At 47.8% G+C, this 21,701-nt stretch overlaps 1 protein-coding gene across 6 annotated transcripts in view; it reads left to right on the forward strand.

Moving 5' to 3' along the window:
* ILF3 (interleukin enhancer binding factor 3) overlaps window positions 1-15,684 on the forward strand; it is a 38,533-nt gene extending 22,849 nt beyond the window's left edge. For 2 of the 6 annotated variants that reach the window (XM_080930617.1, XM_080930620.1), the window contains 16 exons: window positions 2,728-2,875; window positions 4,162-4,253; window positions 4,644-4,739; window positions 5,294-5,405; window positions 5,796-5,893; window positions 6,447-6,558; window positions 6,647-6,757; window positions 7,730-7,929; window positions 8,249-8,416; window positions 9,379-9,516; window positions 9,671-9,847; window positions 9,941-10,097; window positions 10,219-10,272; window positions 13,409-13,774; window positions 14,371-14,499; window positions 15,043-15,684. In XM_080930617.1, the coding sequence (XP_080786743.1) occupies window positions 2,728-2,875; window positions 4,162-4,253; window positions 4,644-4,739; window positions 5,294-5,405; window positions 5,796-5,893; window positions 6,447-6,558; window positions 6,647-6,757; window positions 7,730-7,929; window positions 8,249-8,416; window positions 9,379-9,516; window positions 9,671-9,847; window positions 9,941-10,097; window positions 10,219-10,272; window positions 13,409-13,774; window positions 14,371-14,499; window positions 15,043-15,179 (2,295 nt within the window). In that variant the 3' untranslated portion in view covers window positions 15,180-15,684. Of the gene's footprint in view, window positions 1-2,727; window positions 2,876-4,161; window positions 4,254-4,643; window positions 4,740-5,293; window positions 5,406-5,795; window positions 5,894-6,446; window positions 6,559-6,646; window positions 6,758-7,729; window positions 7,930-8,248; window positions 8,417-9,378; window positions 9,517-9,670; window positions 9,848-9,940; window positions 10,098-10,218; window positions 10,273-10,712; window positions 12,047-13,408; window positions 13,775-14,370; window positions 14,500-15,042 lie in introns of those variants that run through there. The other 4 variants (XM_080930618.1, XM_080930619.1, XM_080930621.1 and 1 more) reach the window with 4 other exon arrangements.
* Window positions 15,685-21,701: the final 6,017 nt, after the last annotated feature.

Consider the following 21,701-nt stretch of genomic DNA (forward strand, 5'->3'; position numbering starts at 1 on the left):
GCCTGTGGAAAATCATCTGCTGTCTGTAGTGGTGCCCAGTCTGCTAGTTATCAAATGCCTTGTGCTCCTACCTGTGAAGCCTGGGCTATTGGGCCAGAAATATGTAGGCTGTATGGGATGGAAGAAGTCAGACCTGAACATACTTAAAACTCCATTCATCTGACTGCAGCTGGAGGGCGTTCAGTGGTAGAGTAGAGAAAGAGAAGGGGAAAAAAGAGTGTGGTCATGGTGGGTCATACCTGTAATCCCAGCATTTAGGAGGTTGAATCAGAAAGATTATATTGAGAATTCACTTCCAGCCTGGGCTATAGAGTAAGACCCTGACTCGAAAAACAAACTAAAAAAACCTCAGTTATTTTATTGTTACCAAACAGTTGCATGATGGCCTTTTATATTTAATGTTTACTAAGCCAGACCCCAAGTCAGAAATATGTATATTTCTCTCCCCCACTTTCTTCTAGAGTCTGTCCATTTTGGCTCACCTTCCTTTCCCTGACTTTTGAGAAAGAATTTCATGTAGCCCAGGCTGGCCTTAACATCTCTTTTCTCTTGCCTCCAGAGTGCTAGGATTATCGGAATGGGTCTTCTGGCCAGTTGTGGTAGCTGACACCACATTTGTCTGAGTGATGGGAGGATGTGACATTGAAGGGCGGAGAAGATGATCGAAGGCAGCCAGAGATAGCAAAGCTTATTCACTGCCATATTCTGCATTTTTACAAAAGGCTTCATGATTTAACTAAAAGATAGCAAACATTCAAAAATAGTTTTAAGTCTTACTACTTTGCAAAGAAAAGTATCTCTGTATACCAGTAAACATTTCCATAATATGTTGGGTACATGCTCAGGACAGTAGTGTGAATTGAGAACTGGAGGAGCAAGTATAGAATGTTAGAAACCTAAGAAGAACTGCTGAAGGTCATACCCTCAGATGGTTTCTCATAGCTGTGATTTCAGTTATTATTATGTCTTTTTAAGAATTGTTACGTTGAGCACATGGGTAGATGTTCACCTTTGTGAAGAGTTGTTCATTAGGGGTAGTAATGGACGTGGTGGCATATAGAGTGCTTGGTGAGCTTGCCCCATTCCATCCCTAGTGCACACTCCAAGTCCACCCTCATTGTGTCAGTGGGTCCTGGTAGCTGACAGCCCCACTCTCCCTTAGCACTTTTGGATATTTGGAAATAGGGGAAATGAGATACCCAGTTATTGGTTGCCAGGGATGTTTTAAATACTCCATGTGATACAAGACAGCCTCCTCTCAGCAAGAGTTTACCTGATCTGCCTATTAGTCCAGAGCACATATCTTCTCTACACTATATGTGCTTTACTTCTTTTAACAAAAATAATAAGAGAAAACTAATTTTCAGTTAGCATGAACTACCATGTCAAAACAGTTCAGCTTGATCTGTTGAGCACCCAGTAGACCTGCTCTACAGGAGGCACATGCAGGAGCCCCGTGTTTATCATTGGCTAGAGGCTGGGGTAGTGGCTGTGCTTCTCTTCCATGTTGTCTTCTGATGCTTCTCTCAGCATGGAACTTGTTCAGACTGAGGATTCCCGTCTGTCATGGGCACTGGGCTTCCCACACAGTGTCTTGAGTGACCTGTTTTTCATTCTGCAGCCTTGAAGTGTTAGTATATTAGGTGCATGTTAGAAATTAGAACCTTAAGACTTGAGGTAGTTCTGAAGTGGAGGTGGGGAGATTCATATGGTAAGAAAAGCCTGCCTTGAGAAATGAAAAAAAAAAAAACAAAACAAAAACTTTTTGTTGGTTTTGTTTTGTTTTAAATAGTTTCTCCCTTTCTAATCTTGAGCTGGCCTTGTATTCAGTCTTCTTGAACCAGCATCCTCAGTGTTGGGATTATAGACATGTACCTCCCTGGCTGGCTAATTGTTGACTTATTTAACACTGGATATCATTTTGTATCTGTGGCTTGCCTGGATCTTACTGTGTAGACCAGGCTGCAAGTTTGAGATCTTGCAGTGGCTTCTTGCCTCTGTCTTCAGAGTGCTGGAGTTTTAGGTATGTGCCCCATGCTCAGTTTGAACTGCATTCTTGTGTGTTTTTAAATTAAGATTCACTGTTGGTGTCACTGTGTTGCCCTGGCTGGCTCTAACCTCTTGGGCTCAAGTGATCCTTTAGCTTCTGTCTCCCAAGTTAAGGGAATGGCTGCCACTGCCCTAGTGTCCTTTCTCTCTATGCCCTTGAGATAGTCTTTTTTTTTTTTTAAGAATTTATTTTTTAAGATTTATTTATTAAATATAAGTACACGGTATCTGTCTTCAGACACACCAGAAGGAGGGCATCAGATCTCATTACAGATGGTTGTGAACCACCATATGGTTGTTGGGATTTGAACTCAGGACCTCTGGAAGATCAGTCAATGCTCTTAGCCGCTGAGCCATCTCTCCAGCCCCCGAGATAGTCTTATTCTGTGGCTTGTGTTAGCTTTAACCTCATCATCCTGTCTCAGGTCTTTTAAGTGCTGGGATTCTAGGTTTGAACCACCATGCCTGGTTCTCTACACTTTAGCACTCCTAGTGGAAGATAGCTTCTTTGATTACAGGGTTAGAGGCCCAAAGACCTGGCCAGCCAAGTGCAGCTCCTGACAGACCAGATAGGGGCCCTCCTAACAATCATAGCCCAAGACTCAACAGAGTTTGTCAGAGTTGTTGATTGCCTTGCAGAGAAAGTGTTTTGAAAGCTACCTTTTTTTTCTTCTCCAGACTGTAACAGAAGACAAGTATGAAATACTCCAGTCTGTGGATGATGCTGCGATTGTGATAAAAAACACAAAAGAGCCCCCCTTGTCCTTGACCATCCATCTGACCTCTCCTGTTGTCAGAGAAGAAATGGAGAAAGTATTAGCTGGAGGTAGGGAGGCCAAGAGAGGCCAGCAGAACATGGAGACTTGGTGTTCCCTCTTGCTCAAATGTGCTATTCAGTTTTAGAGTGCTTTGATTAGAGGGTGTCGTGTAGCTCTGACTGCCTTTACTCTAAATTCATGTCTCCCCTTGGCCTTATGTTCTTGGGAGTTTGACTCAACAGTGGCACTAAAAGTGAGTAGCACTTTGCATAGGGAGTGCACCGTTTTGTTCCTCTTACGCCTCAAATGCTCTGGAATCTCCTTGTTAAACTTGTTTTTCTCTTTGGAAAAAAGTGTGTCCCCGGGATTCTTCCAGTGTTGCAGTGGTTAGCAACCAGATGGCTTCTGTATGAATGGCATGTAGGAGCAGTGATGGGCTGGCCCTGCGGCACAGCCTGGGTGTTTTGTTTGGCCTCTGCCTGTAGCACTCTATGAGCTTTAGAGAGGCCAGGAGCAGCAGCAGACTTTTGGATAAGGTTTTAAGTTATTGTGCTGTCCTCCAGCCCAGTCTTTGCACTTCAGATGCTAAGCTGATGCATCGTCCACAATTCACTGGTCTCCCTGGGGCCCTCCTGGGCCTGCTCTCAGGCCTTATCCAAATCCTTGATAGCTGGCAGAGCCAAACGACAGCCTAGTTGTACCGCAGTAGAGGCTGACTTGTTGATTTCCCTTTGGCACACGTATCTGATGCCAGTGAGCAAAGCCCTCTTAGCTTATCCACTCAGGGACGCTGGACCTTTGACCAACAGGACTCTCTCTGTCAAGGCCTGGGGCTAGGGCAGTCCTGCCTGGTGGGCGGAGGTGGTCCCCTGTGCTGCAGGTGGATGCCTGTTTGTGAGAAGCAGAGAGGGAGTTTATTTCCACTCCCCCACCTCTTTTTTTTTTTTTTTTTTGTTTTTTGTTTTTTGTTTTTGTTTTTCCTATTGTTAATTCCAGCCTAGCTAATTCATGGGGAGGAAACAAGGGAATGGTCTACTAGAAGATAGGGTTAGCCTATCTTCCCTTCCCCACCAATTGTTCCTTTTAGAGTAACTTTTTTTTTTTTTTTAATTTTTATTTTTTTGTTGTTTTGTTTCTGTGGTTTAAAATCTGGGAGAGGGCCTCCCAATTTTTCTGACTTCCTCTCAGAGCAGAGCTGATGGCACTTTAGCCTCTCCTTCCCTTGTCCTGGGTGGACACAAATTGAGATTGTGGGAGACTCAGCTGCCCTTTAGGAAGCTGCCACATCCCCTTTGTACCTGACAGAACCCCTTGGTCAAACTGTGCCTTGTCTTCTTATTCCATCCATGAATAGAAACGCTATCAGTCAACGACCCCCCGGACGTTCTGGACAGGCAGAAATGCCTTGCTGCCTTGGCGTCCCTCCGACACGCCAAGTGGTTCCAGGTTTGCATTTTGTTCTTCTCTTTGTCTTTTGGTAGAGAATGCCTAAGTTTTGCAACATGGCTAACTTTGACCATAAAGTGTCCATGACATTGACTGTAGCTGTGCCGATCTTGTTAGCACCTGCAGCGTGCAGCTGCTAAAGGAGCGTGCCTCAATCAATTTGACTTGACAACCCTGAGGAGGCTCATGCTGAGCGAGGGCTGCTTTGCAATAAGGGTAACAGGCTTCTACATATGCAAGGAGCGAGATGCTGGCCACATACTGGTAGCTGTGTACCCCTGCAATTGTGTATCCTTGGCAAAGCAGCACCATGAGACTCAAGTTGTTCATGTTTGCCTGGTGTCCTCCATGGTGCCCCGAGTATGAAGAGTCTGTACTTTCTTCCTCTAGGCCAGAGCCAATGGGCTGAAGTCATGTGTCATTGTCATCCGTGTCCTAAGGGACTTGTGTACCCGAGTGCCCACCTGGGGTCCCCTCAGAGGATGGGTAAGACACGCTTGTGACTAGGGGTGGGAGTAGTGTTTGTCCAGGCAGGCCCTTTCAGAGTGTAGCCTTCACATAGCTTCATGGCTATTGGCTTGGGTGACTGTTGTGATTATACCTTGGATTGGAGGTTGAAGCAAGACTCTAGGGCCTTCTATGAGGAGCATAGTTCAGAGAGGAGGTGGGAACTGGCTGGCAGTTGGCTGTGACTTATCTAAGGATAGGTCAGCAGGTATTCTTGAACTTTTGCCAAAAAGGGCCTGAGGCCTATTCTGCCAGCTGCCTGTTTCTTACAGCCTGCCATTAAGAACATCCTTTCTAGTGGTTACATTTTTAAGCATAATTACCCACTTAGGTCTTCAGTCTTGCTCCCCCCACACTTGGCCCACACACTGCCCCTGTGAAAGTCTGCCTGCCCCTGTCTAGATGTCTAATTTTGGATTTTCACCTCATTGGCTGGCTTTGATTCTTGGGACCCCCTAGTCTTTCTCACCCAGTAATAGGGCTTCCTGAATGTCATCTGCAGCTGGACACTCATTGTACTTCTTGCTTTTTAGCCTCTGGAGCTGCTGTGTGAGAAGTCCATCGGCACTGCCAATAGGCCAATGGGTGCTGGTGAAGCCCTGCGGAGAGTGCTGGAGTGCCTGGCTTCCGGCATCGTAATGCCAGGTTGGGGCATTGTGATTTTCAAGGGACGGGAAAAAGTATAGGGATGAAGGCCTTATAGCCACTGCCTCACTGGTCCACTGACTGGGTTAGGGTTACAGCAGCTCCATGTCCCCCTTCTAGGGCCAAAGCATGTGACTACCCTCTTGCACCATCATATCCAGCCCGGGGCCGGTGGTGACCCACTCCCACATGACTTTCTTGCTCTGAGACACACATGATTTATTTCTGTCAAGGGCTGGATGCCGAGTGGGTCACCGAGCTCGGTGTGTTTTCCAGAGCTGGGTGTGGATGGGGTGCGGGGGGGTAACACACCTGGTTCCCTCAGCCAACAACTTTTATGAGACGACAAGAGATAATCCTCTGCATATCTTCCTTGTTTCCTGCCTTCAGATGGTTCTGGCATTTATGACCCTTGTGAAAAAGAAGCCACTGATGCTATTGGGCATCTAGACAGACAGCAACGGGAAGATATCACACAGAGTGCGCAGGTATAGTCGTCGTCATTGCCAACAGGAGCCCTTACCCAGTCTGCACTCACTGGCTCCCAGTTCCATTACTGGGCATTTGAAGGGCAGCCCCTGGATCATAGGCTCAGGTTGGGGACCAAGGCAAAGGCATGGTGTCTCTGATACAGGGTGCTCCAATCTGGGCTGCTGCTTTGTTCTGGAGCCACATGTGATTGTTGTCTGCTTTCCACCCTGCTTATGTGCCGTGTTGGCACAGCAAGGGCAGTAGGCAACAGCTTTGCAGTGGGGCTCTTCCCCTGCGGGTCTACCACCTGGTGGCTCCATGTGGCAACCAGTTCCCAGATTGGGGTCTCCTGTACTCATCTTGAGGGGGGTGGTCACAGGCTGGCCCTCCCCCACAGCAAGGCTGGGCCCGAGCTGTCAGGCCCTGCCCTGGCTGTCAGGGGACCCCTTGATGACCTAGGGGAGACTGTTAGTAGTCCTCCAGCTCTTGTCCCATCTCAGAAGGCATTAGTAAACACACACAGTCACTATAGCATGAGGCAGCCGAGTCAGACTTTCTTCCCTTCTATAGCATGCTCTGCGGCTTGCTGCTTTTGGTCAACTCCATAAAGTACTGGGAATGGACCCCCTGCCTTCCAAAATGCCCAAGAAACCAAAGAACGAGAACCCGGTGGACTACACTGGTAAGGACACATAGACATATATGCCAGGGCTCTCTAGAGTGCCGTTCTCATGTTTCATTCAGCTGTTTTCACTTGTGCTCCTTTTCAGTTCAAATCCCCCCCAGCACCACCTATACCATCACACCTATGAAACGCCCTATGGAAGAGGATGGGGAGGAGAAGTCTCCCAGCAAAAAGAAAAAGAAGATCCAGAAGAAAGGTATGTGCCCTGGTTTGTGAATGCTACCCTTCCTTCATCTGGCCCAGTTATTGTGCAGCTAAAAGTTAAGAGTGTGCTTTTATCTTTGCTTCCTTTTTTAAAAAAAAAATACATATTTAAAGCCTTTATTTATTCATTGTGGGTTTGTTTGTTTGGTTTTGTTCAAGGTAGGATTTCTCTGTAGCCCAGGTGTCCTGGAACTCAGAGATATGCCTGCCTCTGCCTCCTGAGGGCTGGGATGAAAGGCATTATCACTACTGCCCAGCTTAATTTTTTTTTTATCTGTGTATATTTTAAGGTTTTTTTTTTTTTGTTTTTTTTTTTTTAAATGGGTGTGAATGTGCATGTGTCATTGTGTTCTTGTGGAGGTTAGAGGACAACGTTGGATGTCTGTCTTTGTTTTAGGCAGGTTGTCTTTGTTGTTCACTGCTGACTAGGGGCCAGGCTAGCTGTCCCATGTGCTTCCTGGGAATTCTTGCATTTCCTTCTCCTGTCTAGCCATGGGAGTACAGAGATCCCAGATAGGCTGTCTCGTCTGCTTTTACATCTGAACTCTCAGGCATTCATTCACAACAGTAGCTCTCAGCCATCTTTTTAGCCCTTGATATATTTATTTATTTATTATTTGACACATGGTCTCTGTTATGTAGCTATACTTGTCCTTGACATGGCTATGGAGACCAGGCTGCACTAGATATTTAGGTATTGTAAAAAGCTAATATCTTGGTTTGGTGGCCCACATCTGTAATTCCAGCACCCATGAGGCTAAGGTGATTTCAAGTCTTAAGTTGAGATACAGAGAGAGAACCTTTCTTGTCACTTCACCTCCCCCAAAGCTAGTAATAGGCACAGATGCAGAGAGGTGCTTCCATGAGTCAGTCACACCTGCCACAGAAGGTTCTAGCAGTCTCCAGGCTTTGCCTTTCCTGAGCTCTGGAAGTTTCATCCTATCTTTCCCTGTTCTCTTCTTAGAGGAGAAGGCCGAGCCTCCCCAGGCTATGAATGCCCTGATGAGGTTAAACCAGCTGAAGCCAGGGCTGCAGTACAAGCTGATCTCCCAGACGGGCCCTGTTCATGCTCCCATCTTCACCATGTCTGTGGAGGTAGATGGCAGTACCTTTGAGGCCTCAGGGCCATCTAAAAAGACTGCCAAGCTACACGTGGCTGTGAAGGTAAGTGTGGGTTCTCCTTCCCTAATAGAAAATACACTTCCCACATTGGTCTCAGGTTTTTCAGGCTTATAGCATGCATCTCAGAAAGTGTATAAAAATACAGGTAGTTAGATTTTTGGATTGTTTGACAAGTTACATCTATAACTACATCTATAGCATATGTTCATAGATAACCCGAGGAACTGAAAGAAAAAAGGTAGCTGGGATTGTGCTGCAGGCTCCCCTACCCTAGGACGCTCTGTAGAGTATGGGAAGAACCTGTGTAGGTGGTTCTTTGCAAGCCTTCCTCATTTGAGCCCTGGGTCTGTCTGCTCCACAGGTGTTACAGGACATGGGCTTGCCAACAGGCGCTGAAGGCAGAGACTCCAGCAAGGGGGAGGACTCTGCTGAGGAGTCAGATGGGAAACCAGCAGTAGTGGCCCCACCCCCTGTGGTGGAAGCAGTCTCCAACCCCAGTTCTGTCTTCCCTTCAGATGCCACTACTGAGGTGAGCCTCTGGTGGGTGCTAGAGATGGCGCTGTGTGTACGGTGGGTGCTAGAGATAACCTATTGCCAGGACAGGACAGAGCAGGTGGTTAGTGACTAGTCCTCACATGTAGGACAGAGCCAGGCTTGTCCAACCTGTGGCCCAGTGTCAGATCCTGAAATTATTTCACACAGTCTGAGATTATTTTGCATTTTTTGGTTTTTTGTAACTGGTGAACCTGGTTCTCAAGCTTAGTGTCCTGTCCTGTTCTCCCGACCCCCACCTCCCCGGCCCTTCATTTTATCTTTTATGTGTGTGTATCTTTGTGTGTGTGTGTCTGTACAGCACACGTGTGCAGTGACCTTCTCCCTTAGAACTGAATTTACAAAAGGTTATGAGCCACTATGTAAGTGCTGGGAACTGAATGTGTGTCCCCTGAGAACAGCCAGTACTTTAAACCTCTGAGTTAGTTAGTCCCTGAACCTTTTTAATATAATGAGCTCCATGGCAATTTATTTTATCATTACAATCTTTTTAAATATAGTCTTTATTGTGTGTGTTTACACATATGAGGACCTAAGCATCCACAGTACATGTTTAGTGGTCATAACTTTTAGAAATCTGTTTTCTACTGTGTGGCTTCCAGAGACTGAAGTGGATCATCAAGCTTGGCCAGCATTGATCGTGCTTGTCCCTCTGTGAGAACTTGGTATAATGCTTTGCAATATCAAGTCACCTGCACAGGAAGCTGTGCAAGTCACGCAGCCGAGAACCCTGTACCCAGGGAGCCATAATGACATGGGTGGAAGTGTGTTTCACTGAGACCTGTCAGCTGGCATACACATAGGGGATCCAGATCCAGTTAGGGGTTCAAGTGAGAGGGCTTAGCTCAGTGACTATTTTCCTTCTGAGTGGTGGAGTGCCCAAATTTAATTTGGTGTTTTTTGTTTTGTGTGTGTGTGTGTGTGTGTGTTTTCCCTGAGGGCGTCAAACAGCAGGGGCCAATTTTGACTAAGCATGGCAAGAACCCTGTTATGGAACTTAATGAGAAGAGACGTGGCCTCAAATATGAGCTCATTTCTGAGACAGGAGGCAGCCACGACAAACGGTTTGTTATGGAGGTGAGTAAGCAGGTGGGTAGAAGCAACCCTGAGCTTCCCGGGAAAGAAGTGCTCTGGGGGAGGCCTGGTCCTCTGCAGAAAGACTTTGAGCTAGGCCCTACCCTGGAGGAAATGCTGGGTTAGCTCAGCCCTCAAACAGTGTGTTTTTCTACAGGTTGAGGTGGATGGACAGAAGTTTCAAGGTGCTGGTTCAAACAAAAAGGTGGCAAAGGCTTATGCTGCACTTGCTGCATTAGAAAAGCTTTTCCCTGATGCCCCTCTTGCTCTTGAAGCCAACAAAAAGAAAAGAACTCCTGTACCTGTCCGAGGTGGACCCAAATTTGCTGCCAAGGTGAGGATTTACCTCTGACCCCTCTGACTATGGGTGGGAATTTGGATGATCTGAGGGTTAGGGTGACCCTCATTCCTCTGTATTCTCTTTCAGCCACACAACCCTGGTTTTGGCATGGGAAGCCCCATGCATAATGAAGTGCCCCCACCTCCCAACATTCGAGGTCGGGGGCGAGGAGGTAACATCCGAGGGAGAGGACGGGGTCGAGGATTTGGTGGCACCAACCATGGTGGAGGCTACATGAATGCTGGTGAGGCCCTCTTCCTTCATGTCACCTACTGGCCTACTTCAGGAATGATGTGTACTTTTCCTAGGGAGGCACAGGGTAGGTGGGTTCGTGTCTACCATGTAACCTGTCTGTTCTTTTGCAGGCGCTGGATATGGAAGCTATGGGTACAGCAGCAATTCAGCCACAGCAGGCTACAGTAAGTGTGCACTTTCTGTGTCTGCACTTGGGAAGCTGCGGCAGCATAGTCTGGGTCTGATTAGGGTAGGGTGCTGGCCTCAGCATCTCTGAGGCTCAGGACCACCAGCCGTACCTTTTTGCGGTGATTAGGTTAGCTGGCCCTCAAGCCCCCCACCTCCCCATCCCCAAAGTGTGTCCTTGACAATTTTACTGCTAAGACACCCTTTGTGTACCGCTTAAGTTCCTTTGAAGTCGGCATTTTAAATTTCTCTGCTTTAAGCACTAGTCTTTGAGAATGCGCCTTCCTGCCCGTGCACCGCTCTTGTCTTGAGAAGGAGCCTTCATTGGGGGGTCACACGAGCAGAGAAATCTAAAACCTGAATTTCAAATGTGGCGCTCTGTGCCCTTTTTCAAAAGAATTCTAATTTCTTCTCTCTGCTCTGTCTCCCCCTTTTGTAGGTGACTTTTTCACAGACTGCTACGGCTATCATGATTTTGGGGCTTCCTAGAGCGTCTAAAAGTATTGACACAAAATCAACTTTTTACTCCAATTTCCTCCAACTCCAAAACCCAAAGTGTCCGTGCTGTGTCCCTGTGCTTCACTGGGGTTCTCAACCGTGGCTTTCCACCGCAGCCTGTCTGAAACTGTTAGCCTGCAGACTTAAGACAATGGCAGTTTCTATCATGAATTTGCTTTTGAACTTGGTCATTTCGAAGTTCACACTAAGTGGAAAAACCCTTTTTCTCAGAGATTTTTTTGTGTGTGTGTGTGTGTGCAGTCTTGCACAGAATTCTAGAGCCAGCGTTGTTCAGCATCAAGGCAAAAGCCCATCTTTGCTTTTTATGGAAAGCATTCTTTTATTTAAAGAGACAGATAATGGCACGTTTTAATCTACCTTTGTCTTAATTTACAGCAGGTTTTGTATGCATTTTTAACCTTTTCACAAATTTCCACATCTGGTTGATGCCTTTGGCAGTGATGAAAACTGTTTCAGCACATTCAAATCCACAGCAGCTGACTTTTTTCTTGCCTTTTTAATGAGCATGTAAACCTCTGGGACGGCCAGGACTTGTGTACTGCATAGAGCAGGGGCCTCCCACCTTTTGTAAATGCTCTGGTGGGTCCTTGGAATGAGGAGGTTCTGTGGCTGCTTTAGTTAAGAGAGTGAACTTGCAAAGGCATCAAAACTGCGCTTCCGTTACTTGTGAGAAACGAGACAGGCTTGAGAGGAGGGAATAACGTAAAATTTTGCAAGTCCTGATCGCAGGTCAGTGACGGACTTTTGGATTGGGTTTGACTTTGTTTTCTTTTTCAATGGGGCTTTTATACTGAGCTGGAAGAGCCTGACACATTCCCCAGATTTTTTTCCCCTCCCAGCAAAGAACTGGCTTTAACTCCACCAGGGTCTATACTGCCTGGCACACAGTCACTGAATCTGTGTGCCTAGACATTTGTCCCAGTGTGTAAAGTGCAGGGTTTCTTCTTTTTGGTGGGGAACCTTGTGATACTATCTATGGTTAGGCCTCTGCTCTGCAGTCTTTGCTGCAAATCTGCTCCTGCCTTGACTTGCAAGATTTGACGTTTATTCAGGCAAAAAGTGGTCAAAATGGTTACTGTGTGATTTGTTCCCCAAGGTTTGAAAAGTCAGTGAAACTTTCTAAGATTTTGCATGATGTATTTTATTTTATTTTTATTTTTTAGAAACTTATTGTTGGCAAATAATGTCTTTTTATACCAAGAAATAGTTCTGAATGACGTTGAAGACCTACCCTTCCTTATTACTATTATTTTTTAAATGAATACATGTTAATGAGCCCTCCGTACTCGAGTCTTCATTCATGCCTGGCTTCAGGCAGGCAGCTCATTGCTCAGCATAGGACCCTGGGGAAGCCAGGGCAGGGGTTTGGAGGAGGTGTGGGTGGGGTTGGGGATAGTAATGGAGCCCTCGGCTTCCCAGTATCCTCACTGAACCTCCATGTGTTTGCTTTCTTGCATTGTGGAACACTTCCTCCTGCAGTGTTGTTGTGGCTTTGTGATGGGGTGGGAGAGAGAGATCTGTCTAGAGAAGGGCTTTCACAGGGGTACTGCCTTTCCTGGTGCTTGTGCCTGGTAGCTGGGGGGAGCATCAGCATGGGGGTGAGGTGTGCATTCACAAGGGGGCGAAGGGAAGGTGTGGTGCCCTTAGTTTTGAACCTGGGAGGGAAGGACAAGCTTTGTGGGGGTATCCCTTTTCCCTTCTACCTGTCTAGGGCTTGATGGGGTTCACTGGGCTAAAAGGTCTGCATGCTGAGGCACCTACTGTGGGAATCCAGGCTTCTATGAACTCCGAGGCCCCTGCTGAGCACTAGCTTCCCTTGAGCCTGCCTGGAGACGGGAACCTCCCTTCTTCAGTGGGGCTGAAGTGATGCCTTGACCCAGCCCGGCCCATGTCACTCCACCCAAGTCTCCCGTAGGGAGCATATTGGCCAACCCAGTGATCAGAAGTGGAGGCCAGAGACTGCATCAGCCGGCCACAGTGCTAGCTCATCAGTCCTGCCACTGAGGCCCACCAGACTTTTTACCATAGCCTGTTCTTGCCTTCTCATGAGGCTAGGGACCCACTTTGTGCCCTCAGTCCTGTGTTTTTCACAGGAAGGAAGGAAACTTGGCAAGTATCTGAGTCTCAAATCACTGTCTTAAGAGTACTTGGTCTTTGAAGAACCATGGTGGTAATGGCAAGGCATCTCCTTCTAGGGTCCCTAAGGCTTACGCCTCTTGAGTTCATTTCCTGCACGGAGGGAAAAGGGGGTGGCTCACTGCTTTTGGGTGCTTTGCTTTTTCTGTCACCGTTGGGGACATCTGGGTAGCCGTCAGCTAGTCCTGAATGTCATCCACGCTCGGAGCCCATCTCATTGTAATGTTGACATCTGCAAAGCTGCTGTCGTGCTGCTGCTTGGCAAAGACCCCTTGTCATCAGCTGAGGGTGAGTGGAGCTGAAGGCTGGGCTGGCTTAAGCCAGGCTGCCTTGACCAGCAGAGCCTTGTGCTCCAATCTGTTCCTCGCTGCTTTGAGCAGTAGGCTGCAGGCCAGCCTTCAGGGCCCATGACTGCTGCCTTCCTCCCCTTCCAGCCCTCACCCTGGGACCATCCATCTAATCTGCTGCTTCCCTGTCTAGGTCAGTTCTACAGCAATGGAGGGCATTCTGGGAGTGCCGGTGGTGGAGGCAGCGGGGGAGGTGGTGGCTCGTCCAGCTACAGCTCCTACTACCAAGGAGACAGCTACAACTCAGCAGTGCCCCCGAAACATGCTGGGAAGAAGCCGCTGCATGGGGGCCAGCAGAAACCTTCCTACAGCTCGGGCTACCAGTCCCATCAGGGCCAGCAGCAACCTTACAACCAGAGCCAGTACAGCAGCTACGGCACGCCACAGGGCAAGCAGAAAGGCTATGGCCATGGGCAGGGCAGCTACTCCTCCTACTCCAACTCTTACAACTCCCCTGGTGGTGGTGGGGGCTCTGACTACAGCTACGACAGCAAATTCAGTGAGTTGACCTCCAGTGTCCACTTCCTGGTTGGGGATGGCAAGAAGCCCAGCTCTAGCCAAGAACTGTGAGGTGCTTGATTTCAGACAGTCTTGGTTCTGAGAGGGTGGGAGGTAGGGAGAAACTTGGAAGCATCACCTTGGGCTGTAAGTTTCTTCCCTGTCTCCATCTCTGCCTGAGGCTTCTGTCCCCAGGCTGTGGCTAGTTAACCAGGTTAGAAATTGCAGGGCTGTCTCCTGGGACTTGTCAAGGTTCTGTGTTATATCCAGCTCCTCAGTGACCCATCCTCATGCACGGGTCTTAGGACCTTATGTGCACCGTTGCCCAATAGGATTAAGGATGTCTAAGTTTGTCCTCATGATGGAAGAGTAGCCATTAGATAGACTGGGGGTTCAACAATCGGTGTGGATGGAGGGGAAAGTGAAAGCACTTGTCTCAGGGAAGAGGAGGCAGGTGAGCACGTGAGACAGATGGACATCAAATGGTTTCTAAGCCTGATCCAGGGCAGGGTGACTGACAGGGCTTGCCACCAAGGCCCTTGCCTATCTCAGTCATCCTCTGCTCAGTCCCTAATCACACTGATTTCTTTCCCTCAGACTACAGTGGTAGTGGAAGCCGAAGTGGAGGGAACAGCTATGGCTCCAGCGGGTCACCCTACAGCACGGGCTCACATGGGGGCTATGGCGCAGGTTCTGGAGGCAGCTCTTCATACCAAGGCAAACAAGGTGGGCCTGGACAGCAAGGGCCAGCATGGGGTGGGTTGGTTGGGGGCTTTCAAGGGCATAGGACAAGAATGTACTATGCCTGAGGCTATGCTGGTGACTGCTTGGAGGCTAGGGAGCTTGGCCTCTGGCCCACACGTACTGCTCAGTTTTCAGAAGCCAGAGACCTCAAGTTGCCCAAATATACCCTCCCACCCATTTTTTGATGCGTGTGTGTGTGTGTGTGTGTGTGTGGTGTGTGTAGTTCTGTAGACCAGGCTGGCCTCAAACTCTCAGAGATCTGCCTGCCTCTGCTTTCTGAGTGCTGAAGATAAAGGTACCACACCTAGCTCAAGTTCTTAAATATTGGCACCAAATGAAAGAGCCACTTGTGTCAGAGGGGACTGAATTGAACTGTGGGACTTCTTTCTCTGGGAGAAAGCCAACACTTGACATCAGCCCCTGGAGGCTTGTCCCACTTGTCAGTGAGTGATGGGCCTGTATGACAAAGCAGGAGCTACCACCGTGGCCTGCAGTTCTGTCCTCTAAGCCACTTTCATCTTGCAGGAGGCTACTCATCACAGTCAAACTACAGCTCCCCTGGGTCCAGCCAGAGCTACAGCGGCCCTGCCAGCTCCTACCAGTCCTCACAGGGTGGCTACAGTCGGAACACAGAGCACAGCATGAACTACCAGTACAGATAAAGGCCCAGGCTGCCCCTCTCAACCTTCTGCACCTCTGCCTCCAACTTGTCTCGGGAGATTGAGTCTGCACATCACCAGTTGCCATGTCCACTGGGCCAGTGCCCACCCGTCCACGTTGCTGACGTTGCCACGCTGTGAGGTGTGGTGGTCCCTGGGACCCGTGCCGTGACCCCTATTTAGCTGTGTTTTGGACTCTGTGTCTTCAGTGGTTTGTTAGTTACCATTATACCTTGTCTGAGTAGTGTTCCGAGTTCTTGCCGTGTGGTATCCCTCTGTCTGTTTATGCCCGGTGTGAGTTCCATCGGGTGTCTTTAAATAGTTGCAGAAGGGATACATCATCTGTTAATGCTTTTTGTGAAGTGAGTTAAATGAGCTTTCATTATTTTAATGCTTAGTGTTTCAGTTTTGTAAGTGAAATTTTTATTTTAAAAAACAGTGAGGGTTTTTTGTTTGTTTTGTTTTTGTTTTGTTTTGTATGTCTGGATCATTCAGGCAGTACATTGAATTCCGCTGAATGTAGATAAATAAAAGAAAAACAAAACAGTGCCTGTCTTAGGCATGGGTGTCTGATCCCCAGCTTCCAAGAGGGGAACTGGTCAGAGAAGACCATGGTTACTAACAGCGAGAGTCCATCTGCAGGCGTTCTGTTCTCCTTTTGGGTGGTGTTGTTTCTCCAAATCCTCATTCACTCTGTGGGACCCCAGCTGGCCTCAAACTTGCAGAACTCCTCCTACCTCAGTCTTCCATGTGATGGGATGTCGGAGGCTGGGGGTGTGTTACCACACCTAGGTTTGATAGGGTTCTAAGTCTAATCTCACACCAAGGCAGAACAGATTGCAGTTGGAAAAACTGCATGGAAGGGCTAGATAATGTCCCCCAGTTTCAGTACTGCTTGGAGGTGCCATGAAAATTCAAGAGTTGGGACTGGGACATGTGAGTTCCAAGGGCAGTGGTTGTTACTGTCAGTGGTCTTTGCCCGACCTCCCCCCGCCCCCGTGAAGTTCTACACCATGGTGGGGAGGGATGCTACCAGAATCCAGTGTTGTCTGCATCGGGGGCCTTGGGACATGCTGCGTACTGCTCATGCAGTGCAGATGGAGTTTCATCTCCACCAAGGCCACCTGCAGAGGGTCTAGAGGGCATCCAGCCTCCTCTTCGACTTGTTGGGAGGACCCCAGGTGCCTTCAACAAACGCCTTGTCTGCAGTGCTACAAGCCTGAGCACAGGTATTCCTCAGCTTCCCACACAAATGGCAGGTTACTCAAAAGATGCTTGCTGTACTCACTCCAGGCTCCTGCCTCCATGCAACAAGGCAGCCAAGGAAAAATGTTCTCTTCTGCTATGAGAAAGTGACACAAAAGGTGCCTTAGTGAGATAATAGCCTGAGGCAAGGACCTTTAGAACTACTCTGAAGACCAGAACAGCAACTACACCCTTTGCCAAGCTGGTCCTCCTCTCCAGCAGCTCTGGGTGATGTTACCTGCCTACCACACTGAAGTTTGTCAGTGGGCACTCAACCAACAGCAGTTGATTGCACATATCCATCCCTGCTGTATCTGAGTTTATCAAGGAAGCTGGCTTCAGGAAGGTGTAGCTTGTCCCCCGAAGATAGACCTATTGTTGGCCTTTGATCTATGCATACCTGATGGGAAGCCTTCCTGGCAGTTGCTTTCCAGCCCCAGGAAGCTGAGCTAAAGAACTGCTGCTGTTACCCGGTAGTAAGTAGAGAGCAGCTCGTTTATGATGGACACACTTTTTGGATGGTGTCTCATGTCATCTGTCTTCAAAGGTCACCAGGAACCTCAGTAGGCAAGAAACTTTGCCCATTGTGGTAACTAGATGCCTATCAAGCTGTCACTTTCCCTCTGATGATAAGGTGCTTGGGATTGAAGCCTAGGGTCCAGGGGCAAACTGCTCCAGAGTGGTAACACTTGTCAGAGGGCGGGAAGGCCTTCCAGGCTAGGAATGGGTGGCTAAGGCCACCTCTGGATTCTGTAAAGGGAGGGATGCAGGCCTCGGGCTTCCACATGATTGAGCTGTGACCATTCTCATCTGCCTGCTTACCATCCACTTGATGGCTTCTGTCCCAAAGCTCACCATAATGCTTTTGGCATCTGCAGCTGCACATCCAGTGTGGATGTGAGCTCAAGTATAGCTGCACCTGACATGCTGAGAACTGGAGATAAGGTAAGTCACAGTGGAGGTTTGGGTGCAGAGCTCACTCCAACCCTTCCCAGCAGAGAGAGACACACACACTTGGTTTATGCTTTTTTTTTTAACCATATGCTTTAGTTGAAGGCATGTTCAGGGTCTGTGCTACCTGTGTTGGTACTGCTCTCTACAGTCATTGAGCTTCCAGGCCTTAGTTGAGCCAGAAGGAGGTTCGTGTCAGAAGTGAGGGATGAGATCCAGGGCAGAGGAACAATAGAGCTTGGATGAGGGTTGAAGCATGTATACAGAGGGAAATGATAGGAAGTGTGACTGGTGGGCGGGGTTCACCAAATACCCTTGGGCAGTGGAATGGGTCACTTGAGGGGTTCTGACCTGGGAAGACATGGATTATCCTCTGCATTATGGAGCAAGGTCGGTGGCATTGCAAGACAAGAAGATTGTAGGCCAGGAGGTGCTGAAATGCTTGAATGTTCTGAAATTGAAATTCTCTTGACGGAGACCTGAGGTGTTTTGAAGAACTCAGGTGGGCCTTTTGAAAGGACAGCCAGGCTGGAGAGATGGCTCAGCGGTTAAAAGCACTGACTGTTCTTCCAAAGGTCCTGAGTTCAAAAAACAACCACATGGTGGCTCACAACCATCTGTAATGAGATCTGATGCCCTCTTCTGGTGTGTCTGAAGACAGCTACAGTGTGCTCATATATAAATCTTTAAAAGGGGGCGGGTACAGGGCCTGTGCTCCTACTTTGAGGTGGGATTACAGAGCTGATTATGATTCCTTGACCCAGACCGCTCCAATGTCCAAATGATGTCATCCAGGCCCAGCTGCTGTGGCATCTAGGCATTGTAGGTCGTCATGGAACGCCTCTTCCCTGGCTAACTAAAGAAGCTTAAAAGGCTCTAGAGATTCCTACAGTGCCCACCTGAATCCATGGTCCTTAAGCCACCATTGACTCTAAAACCCTAATTTCTGAAAGTTCTCAGCTTCTGTCTGTACCTAGAATTCTATTTAGTCCCTGCCTCTCTGTCTAGACTCCAGATCTCTGCTCTCTTATGGCAGCCACCTAATCCTTATTTAGAGGGTTCCATGGACAGCCACAGGACCTCTGGGTAAGTAGGAACACTGAGAGCACAGACGACCTATGGCTAGACAGAAAATATAAATGCGTGAGAAGCTCCCAGTCCCCTCCTCAGGATTTCCTAGGTAACTCCTGGACTTTGGCACACTGGGAACTCAGCCAGTTTTCTCACTGAGTTCCCAAGCTGCTTCTCTGAAGGCAGCTTTCTCAGCCCCGCCTCTTGTATGTACAGCTCCAATCTCCAAGCAACTATCCTGGCGCTGTCCCTTGTGCTGAAGTGGAGTTCCTGATGATAGATAATTCCAGCTCTTCTTCTGATAACATTAAACCACTGCTGCTATTCCCACGCATATTTACCCCAGTGGCAAAGCCTACATCCTCCAGTCCAGCCTCTCACAGCTTCTGGCAGTGACATCTGCCTTCCATCCATTCCTCTCAGTTCCACCAGCCACTCTTGGAGTTCACTGCTCAAGTGCCCCTGTACTTTCCTTGTTCATGCAGCATAGAGAGCCCTCTCCAGTGTCTGTACTAGCCTTCAGGTCTTACTTTAAGGTGGGGACCCTTCCACCAGGTACAGTCCTTGTTTGTTTCTGTGCTTCTGAACCATTGGAGGCTAAGTAATGAGTTCACTTGAACACAAGAATCTTGAGGGCAGCATAGGATACAAAGCACTAAAGGGGGAAAGAAAAAGGAATAAAAATGTAGATTCAGAGAAGTCTACTCATCCTTAAGATAGTCACCTCTCCAATGGTAGAAAACCGACCATTCAGTCATATGGTCCTGAGTAGAGCCCCAGCACATGACAGATCATGGCAACGATCTTCCTCCTTGACGCTGATACTGGGAGGTAGAGATGAGTAGATCCCTGTGTTTATTTGCAAGCCAGCCTAGTCTAACGGATTAATCAATAGCATCGGGTGCTGGGTGTGGAGGCACAGGCCTTTAATGCCAGCACCTAGGAGGCAGAGGCAGGGGTACTACATGTTGAGACCCTGTCAATAAGCCCACTGATGGTAGATGGATCTCTTGAGTTCAAGGCCAACCTGGTCTACAGAGTGAGTACTAGGACAGCCAGGGCTACACAGAGAAACCTTGTCTGCAGAGGAAGGCAGATCTCCTGACTTTGAGGCCAGCCTGAGCTACAGAGTAATTTTTCCTGGATAGCTTGGATTGACTACACGGAGAAAAAAAAACCAGGGGAGCAGCCTTTGCTACATGGTGAATTTGAGGTCAGCATAACTGTGAGAGTTTGTCTCAAAGAAATGACCACTACAGGACTGGAGAGATGGCTCAGCACTTTTATTCCAGAGTCTACATGATGGCTCACAATTGTAACTCCAGTTTCAGGATGCATTTGGTACATAGATGTTCATGTAGGTAAAACACAAAAATTTTAAATAGCTGGCGTGGGGTCTAGGGAGCTGGGTAAATGGATGAAGATGACAGCCTGGATTTGATTTCCTGGGACCAAAGAGCACAGACACCTGGAAGTTGTCCTCTGACCTCCACATGGATGCTGTGGCAAGTGTGTGGAGTATATCCATGCCAACATTTATACACATACATGTAAAAATTCTAAACTAAATTTCTGTGAACTTTTAACACCAGTACTGTGTGTGTGGGAGGGGTCATCGAGATGAGGAGGATCCCTGGGACTTGACTGCCAAGCTACTTTCAGCTTCAGTGACACACTGCCTCAAGGGATTACAGTGGAGAACAACACCTTTGACCTCTTCTCACACAAGCACAAGGACCTTGAGTATTGCTGAGAATGTGCTGTACCCGAGTGACACCTCAGCTTTGGTGTTTTGAGGCATTCTGACTAAGCTCACCCCTATAACCTCTGAAAATTGGTATCATTTACTCTTTATCATAGGGCAAGAGACTAAAGATCCTACCCAGTACCTCTGTCCATGACAGCAGGTTCTCACTGGGAATGTCATGGACAATGGTGCCCTCTGCTGGCAGAGGTGACATGAGGTTTACATTGACCCCAAATCACTTGGCTTTCTTTATCTCTGTTTAGGGAGCTGGGGACACTTGAGTGTATATATACACACACACAAACAAACACACAAACACACACACACACACCTCATTGAATAAAGCAAATGTGACGGTCAAAGTTCTGGACTTTAGGTTTCTTTTGTAATGATAGAAATTTTTTGAGGAAAGAAATGATTGAAACGACATGCTGGGTCCTTGAATAAATGAACACAGAATGACAGACTGGTGTTAGGGACTACACTGTGTGAAGACAAATACATCCAGCTTTATGCTCTGTGTATGTGAGTACGTGTGCAGAGAACTCAACCCAAAGCCTGTGCACGCCAGGCAGGAAACTCTTATTTATAAAGATTTGTTATGTGTACATAAATATTTTGCCTGAAAGTGTGTGTACCACCATGTACCTGCCTGGTCAGAGGAGGACATCAGATCCCCTGGAACTGGAGTTGCAGGGGACTGTGTGTGCTAGGAATCTCATGGGGACGAGCTCTACCTGTTAACTCATTAGCCCCAATTTTGACTTTTTAAAAAATAATTTTATGTGTATCAGTGTTTTGCCTGTATGTATGTTCGTGTGAGGGTTTCAGATCTCGGCATTCCAGACAGTTGTGAGCTGCCATGTGGGTGTTGGGAATCGAATCCAGTTGCTCTGAAAAAGCATTCAGTGCTCGTAACTGCTGAGCCAGTACACCCTAATTTTTTGAGGCTGGCCTTGAAATCACTATATGGTAGAGGATGGTTTTGAACTCTTAACACTCTTGTATTTACCTCCCAAGTGCTGATATTGCAGTAATGCCCTACAATGCCTTTTTTGTTATTTGTTTTTGAGGCAGCTCACAATATAGCCCTAACTGTCCTTGAGATTGCTACATAGTCTAGACTAGCCTCAAACTCACAGAGCTTCACCTGCTTCTGCCTTTCAGATGCTAGTATCAAAGGAGTGCAATAACAGGCTCGGCTTATTTATTTATTTGTTTGTTTTTGTGAGATGGGATATCTCTGTAGGCCAAGCTGGCAAGAAACTACGCTGTGTCAATCCCCAACTCCACACAGTCCTTTTTCCTCACTCTCTCAAATCTTGGGATTCCTGATTAGTCATCATATTGGGCTGTTGTATTTTATACAGCAGATAAACCTGTCTTGGAGTGTTTTAAAATACATTTATTGTATGTCCGCCCATGTGAATTTGAATGGCTGTCTTGTAGGTCCCAGAGACTCAGGTCATCGGGCTTGGCGCTGTGTATTTTCACTCTCTGAGCCATGGCAC

Source organism: Micromys minutus (assembly GCF_963924665.1).
Source record: "Micromys minutus genome assembly, chromosome: 16".
Lineage (NCBI taxonomy): Eukaryota > Metazoa > Chordata > Mammalia > Rodentia > Muridae > Micromys > Micromys minutus.